The sequence below is a fragment of the Pelmatolapia mariae genome, linkage group LG22, assembly GCF_036321145.2.
Source record: "Pelmatolapia mariae isolate MD_Pm_ZW linkage group LG22, Pm_UMD_F_2, whole genome shotgun sequence".
NCBI lineage: Eukaryota > Metazoa > Chordata > Actinopteri > Cichliformes > Cichlidae > Pelmatolapia > Pelmatolapia mariae.
The window spans coordinates 22,300,889-22,306,965 of record NC_086245.2 but is presented as its reverse complement, the minus strand read 5'-3'; the positions used below and the strand labels follow the sequence as shown (position 1 = coordinate 22,306,965).

At 45.9% G+C, this 6,077-nt stretch overlaps 1 protein-coding gene across 1 annotated transcript; it reads left to right on the top strand.

Moving 5' to 3' along the window:
* The first annotated feature begins 1,694 nt into the window (after positions 1-1,694).
* tril (TLR4 interactor with leucine-rich repeats) lies at positions 1,695-5,492 on the top strand. Its single transcript, XM_065469763.1, has one exon. It carries the CDS (start codon positions 1,922-1,924, stop codon positions 4,397-4,399), a length of 2,478 nt encoding a protein of 825 aa, XP_065325835.1. The 5' UTR covers positions 1,695-1,921; the 3' UTR covers positions 4,400-5,492.
* The last annotated feature ends 585 nt before the right edge of the window (positions 5,493-6,077 follow it).

The window sequence follows — 6,077 nt, the reverse complement described above, 5'->3', positions numbered from 1 at the left end:
ATAGATCCATGCTTTAATGCTGTCAAATTTTAACCCTACCATGTGAGTGTTGCAGCAGTTTCCTGTTAATATCTGACACGAGCAACACCCGGTGTGGTCTTCTGCCGCTGTAGCCCATCTGCTTCCAGAGTCGACATGTTGTGCTTTCAACGATGCTCTTGAGTTATTGTTACTTTCCTGTCAGCTTGAAGCTGTCTGACCATTCTCCACTGACCTCTGGCATCAACCAAGACATTTCTGCTGCTCACTGGATATTTTCTTTTTTCCGGACCATTCTCTGTAAACCCCTGAGATGGTTGTGTGGGAAAATCCCAGCAGATTGACAGAGATTTTGTTGTTGCTGAGAGAAAGCTGAAAATATAACTGACACAATAGTGCTAAGTGTTGACAAATTTAAAATCATGGGCAACCTGACAGGTTATGGAGATGAAGGGAGATGTCCTCTTCACTTTTTAATTTTAAATATATCTATGAGACTAATAATATATGAACTAAAAAGACTGGTGCTGATTAAAGATACAAAGTATTTTAATTGGGACTGTGATGTTCATTCGATTTGATTTGTCACAATGTCTGTATGATAGTTACAAACATGCAACTCTGACACACATTTTGATTAATTTTTAGATAGTAACAGTAATGTTAATGACACACTTTATTTACCACTGATAATTTGGTTCTCTACGTGTAAAACAGCTGCCATGATGTAATTTAAAAAAAAAATTGAATAAATGAAAGCTTTATTAGGAAAAAGAAACATAATTACAACAAACCATGTGATTAAATGTTCAATGTTCTTTGCCTGCACAAAGTTTCTTAGCTACTACACCAACCCCCACATGGTTTCCCTTGTGCCACCCCACTGAAAAATCCTAGAATCGCCCCTGGATTTAAGCTCTTTGCCTCGTATTTGCAGATGTCTTGGCAGCAACATTTCAGAGCGGCCCTGAACACGAACCTCCGCGCACACTGCAGCTAATGATTCCTCCGTCTGCAAAACTGTGCGCTAAATATTCGCACGCTTCACTCACTCTCTGCGAGACGATCTCTAAGATCTGGCACCTCTCTTCGCCTGTCTTAACACACGCTTTAGAATTCCTGCCCTGCAAATGCGAACCATCTGTGCTCCCACGAAGCAACAAAAGGCGTGTTAATGAGAAAATGGTAAATCGGCTGAGCTGCATGTTGGTGGTATTCCTACTGTAGCAAAGAGAGAGAGAGAGAGAGAGAGAGAGAGAGAGAGAGAGAGAGAGATGGAACATGCATTCAACATTCATTAAACTTTTTTTTTTACTAAGCTTGTTTCATGAGTGACTGCTCTGCTCTGCCTGAACCGTTCTGCAAGAGAGAGAGCTGAAATTTTCGGGGTTCCCTGGGGATTCCGTGGGAAGGAAATCTTGCTGTCTGCTTTGTCCATATACCAGATCTCAGACCCCCGGTGAAGGAGGGGGCGCGCAAAAACTCGGTCAAAGGGTTTCTCAATCTCCGTCACTGCACGCCGTGTGTGTCTCATTACCTGCGTGCACGCGCAGATCTCTTCTGGATCTCTGCGCACATCTGGTTTTGGCGGGGTCGCAGAGTTGCGGGGGAGGGACTTTCAGTGAGTTTGAGTGTGTGAGTGTGCGATCATGCTCAGCGTCTGAACTCTGTAATTCGCAGCAGATGACCACTTGGGGGGATGTAGGCTTTACTTGGGGAGGTGGCCGTTCCCTCGGACAGCATCAGAGCGCATTGGGCAAGTTCACGCGTTCCGTAGATGATGCTGCTCAGCGATGGCGCTGCGCGCTTGAAATGTACACTTTACAGAGCAACAAGTGAAATATGGAAGAGTCCAGCGTGACAGAGGAGAGGGGCGACTGCACCTGAAACACACAAAGCGAATGCCGCTTCAGATCCGGGCTGTGCCGGCCGCGCTGTGGGAATGGATACCAGCAGTTTCCTGGTGGGGATGTGCTTTTTCCTGCTGTCGCTTAATGGGTTTCTGTCCTCCTCGCTGGCGACGGGCTTTTGCCCAAACCGCTGCGACTGTCAGCATTCACAGCATCTCATGTGCACCAATCGCGGATTGCGCACTGTGCCCAAACCCGCTGCGCAGATGCCCGAGGAAGTGCAGATTTTCAGCCTTGGGGGCAACTTCATCTCTAACATCTCCGCCTTTGACTTCACACGGTACAGTAACCTTGAACGGTTAAATCTGCAGTACAATCAAATAAGAGTTATTCACCCAAAAGCATTTGAGAAACTTCCCAAGTTGGAAGAGCTGTACTTGGGACATAATCTTTTAACAGCTATACCCGCGGGAAGTTTGCAGCCCCTAAAGAAATTGACTATTCTCTATGGAAACAACAATGCAATTAAGAAAATCACACCGGGGCTGTTTTCCAACCTGGAAAATCTTATTAAATTGCGCCTGGATGGCAACTCTCTAGAAGTTCTGCAGGACTCTGTTTTTAAGAGTTTGATCAATCTACATTATCTTCATCTGGAATCCAACAAACTGCAGCACATTCACAGAAACGCTTTCTCTAAACTGACCAGCCTACGCTTTTTAAACCTGGCCCACAACAAGCAATCAGCCGTGCGCAATGTCCTCACTTTCTCTCAACTCAAAGCTTTGACGACGTTGCTGCTGTCTGAGAATGAAATTCGACATATTGGCAATCATGTCTTCCAAAACCTGAAAAAACTGTCCAAGCTTTCCCTCAGCAACAACAAAATCTCCCAAATGGACAGTGGTGCTTTGAGGGGCCTGTCGAGCCTCACCGAGCTTCTGATTGACGGCAACGAGCTGGTGGAAATTCCTGCCGTCCTCCTCGACCCCCTGGAGCGTGTCGAGGAGCTGGACTTCAGCCGCAACCGGATATCCAGCGTGGACTCTCTGGCTTTTTCGAGAGTTAAACACCTAAGAGTGTTGAAGCTGAAGGACAACTTTCTCACCAGTCTGTCTGGGGACATGTTTACCCTCAACAGCGCACTTTACGACTTGGATCTCCAAGGCAACAACTGGACATGTGACTGCCGCCTGGAGCAACTGAGAGAATGGATTGCTGCTGCACACTCTCAGGGCAAACTGCTGACTGTGTTTGTGCAGTGTCATTACCCAGCAACTCTGAGGGGGAAATATCTGGACTATGTGAACAGCTCCCAGCTGCAGCCCCTTGGGAACTGGACTCACTTGTGTACGAGTCAAGCCAGGCCTGAGGAGAGCAGGGCAGGGGCAGTACTAGTGAAGCTGGGGAGCACTGAGCGAGGAGAGAGAGATTCTCGGTTGCCAGAGGGCGGAGAGAGGACAGATGAAGAAGCTCAGAAAGGTGTGAGAAAGAGAGGGGAAGTGGAAGAAACAGGACGTTTAAGACCGGTGAACAGGGGTGGAGTCATGGTATGGAAAAATGGAGAGCAAAGGAAAAAAGAGGGACAGGAAGAGGTGGGGATCCAAGGAGACCAAGGAGGTCCAGAGGTGGCAGAACCTTCTTCTTTCCTGGACAGAAGGAAACCAAAGAAGAAGCTACGGCCTGCTGCAGAGGCAGCTGGGAAACGCGTTAAGGGGAGAACGAGGTCAAAAGTTATTTTCAAACCCAGTCCATCAGCCACAATGAGCCAAGCAAGCATCGGGCTAACCACCACTGTTTCTGCTCACTCAGGAGAGCAGTTAGATCTCCTTAGGTCGGATCAGGATGACACCCTACCTGTCATTACAGACCCTTGTGTTTTCAACCGCCATTTCATCACTAATGTGTCCGTGGATCATGTCACATCTAGTACCGTCACTGTGTACTGGACCACCAGGAATCATCACCGCTACACACCGGGGCCCGGGCCAGGCCTTGATGAAGTCCACTACCGGGTTCTGTTTGACAGGTTTGGCACCCAGGATCGTTTCCCCCGCTACGTTTACGCCCACGGCACGGCTCGCTCCGTGACCCTCCGAGAGCTCAGCTCAGATGTGACCTACATGGTCTGCGTGGAGGGAGTGGTCGGAGGTTCCGTGTGTCAGGTCGCACCACGCGACCACTGCGCGGGGCTGGTCACCCTATCTGAGGGAAATGGCCGTGGAGCTACGCTGACCTCTGACCTCCAGCTGGTGACGGTGGCGATGCTCGCCGGGAATGCGGTGCTGCTGCTGGTCATCGGCGGGGTGTGGCTGGGGAGAAGTCTGAGGAGAAAGTTGCAGAGGAGGAAGTCAGCCGTGCACGTGCGCCACATGTACTCCACCAGGCGACCGTTTCGCACCGCAATGGCCACGGCGTCCGTCTCCACCGACTTCACCAGCTACCAAAGCAGCCGGCCAGCACGACTCGCACCGCTAGAGGAGGGGGATCTCATCGAGTTCCCTTGCGACCGCTTTCTGGACAGCAGCAGTGTTCGCAGAGACAACGAAATGCAGAGATTCTCTGACTAGAACCATAAAAATCCAAATTAGCTTTAAAAAAAATGTTGACACTGAAAAAAATGGGAATTGCTTCATGTTTCCATCTGTGATTTAGCCTTTTCAACACAAACTCCTCTCAGCTGAGCTCATGAGACACCAGAGGAAGTCCATTCCCTCTGACTTCCCCTTTCCCAGTTTGGACCCTTCCTCTTTAATTTTCTTGCTTCTGTGAGTCTACATGCGTTGTTTTTCTTTCTTTTTTTCTTTTTTTTGTGTGTGTGTACATGAATGATGTACCACTGATTTCAACTACGGTGCTAATATTCAGTTTGCAGACATCATATTGTCTCATATTTGTACAGTGTGTAACGATGGCTGCTGGGTGGCAGAAAAATCTCCTGTTTTGTACCACATCTACCGTGTTTTATACTTTTATAAGGAACTTTGTATCATTTTGCATTACATGACAAAGTAAAAATCCCCAACAATGTGACTGATTTGTCATTTGAGTGTGTGTGTGTTATTGTATCTGCGGGTACTAAAACCCTGACTGTATATAAGACTGAGGACGATAGCAGCAACAGAACATTAAAGAAGTGAGTGAGCTGTGTGCGTGTCAAGATGAGGTCTGGCAATAGTTAGGCAGTCCCTTTGTTTGAGTCTACAGGGTGGAGTGCCTCCTACATTTAGTACAAATCATACACAGACACACATATTGACAATTACCTGCACACAAACTTTTCATAGCATCAGACAGTCAAGATGTTAGACATTAAAGCTTCTTGGTTTGTGACAGCTGACATTAAAGGGACAGTTCACGCCAAAATCAAAACTGCATATTTTTCCACTTGCCTGTCTGTCATTTTTTTTGGTTGTTTGTTTATTTGTGTTTTAGTCCAAGTAGGTTCCTTTCATTGAATATAATGGAAGCGAATATGGCGGGCATATGTTTAGACACAAGATTTGGGAAAATACAGATACAGTTATTATTGTACAGATATTACAATAATAACACATAACTTCTTGAAAGCAGCTGACTCACAGTGTTGCAGACATCCAGAGTCTCAAACATGTCCATGAATGCCTCATCAGGCAAGTTGTAATAAAACATTTTTTTAAGATACTGAAACTAGTATTCTTTCCTTTATATTTTTATCTTATTTCAGTTAGTTCCCAAGTTCACAAAATCATTTCACTTAGCTTTAATTTCTTTCAAAAGGCCAGTTTTTATTTTTATTTTAGTCAACTCAATGTTATTTGTATTTTTTATAATATTTATTTTTTAGTTTAGTTTCAGTTAACTATGATAACCTCAGAGCTAGCGTATGAGGGTGGACATCGTGCCTCTAGTCATGGATAGATGCATGCATAACGACCCCACAGCGAAGCTTGTGGATATATTTGAGTAACTAGGTCATAAATTCTCAAAAGAGTTTAGTAAGATACATTTTGGGGGGACTTTAAGCATCACAAGAAAAGTATTGCTTACTTTTACTATTTTCAGGAGAAGCCAGTCAGGTTTGTGGCTGATATTTTCAAAAACTGGTTAACTCACACCAGAGTGATTTAGAGCGCTGAAGAACAATAGGTTAAATTTTGGGAGAGCTATCCTTTGAAGTCTGGGACACTTTTGTTAGTAGTTGTCCAGTTATCCAGAACCTCAGCAGACTTTGAGGTGGTACACCCTGCACAGGTAGCCAGGCCATCA

Excerpts from the sequence above, each read along its gene's own strand:
- tril (XM_065469763.1), top strand. The coding sequence starts at position 1,922 with ATGGATACCAGCAGTTTCCTGGTGGGGATGTGCTTTTTCCTGCTGTCG.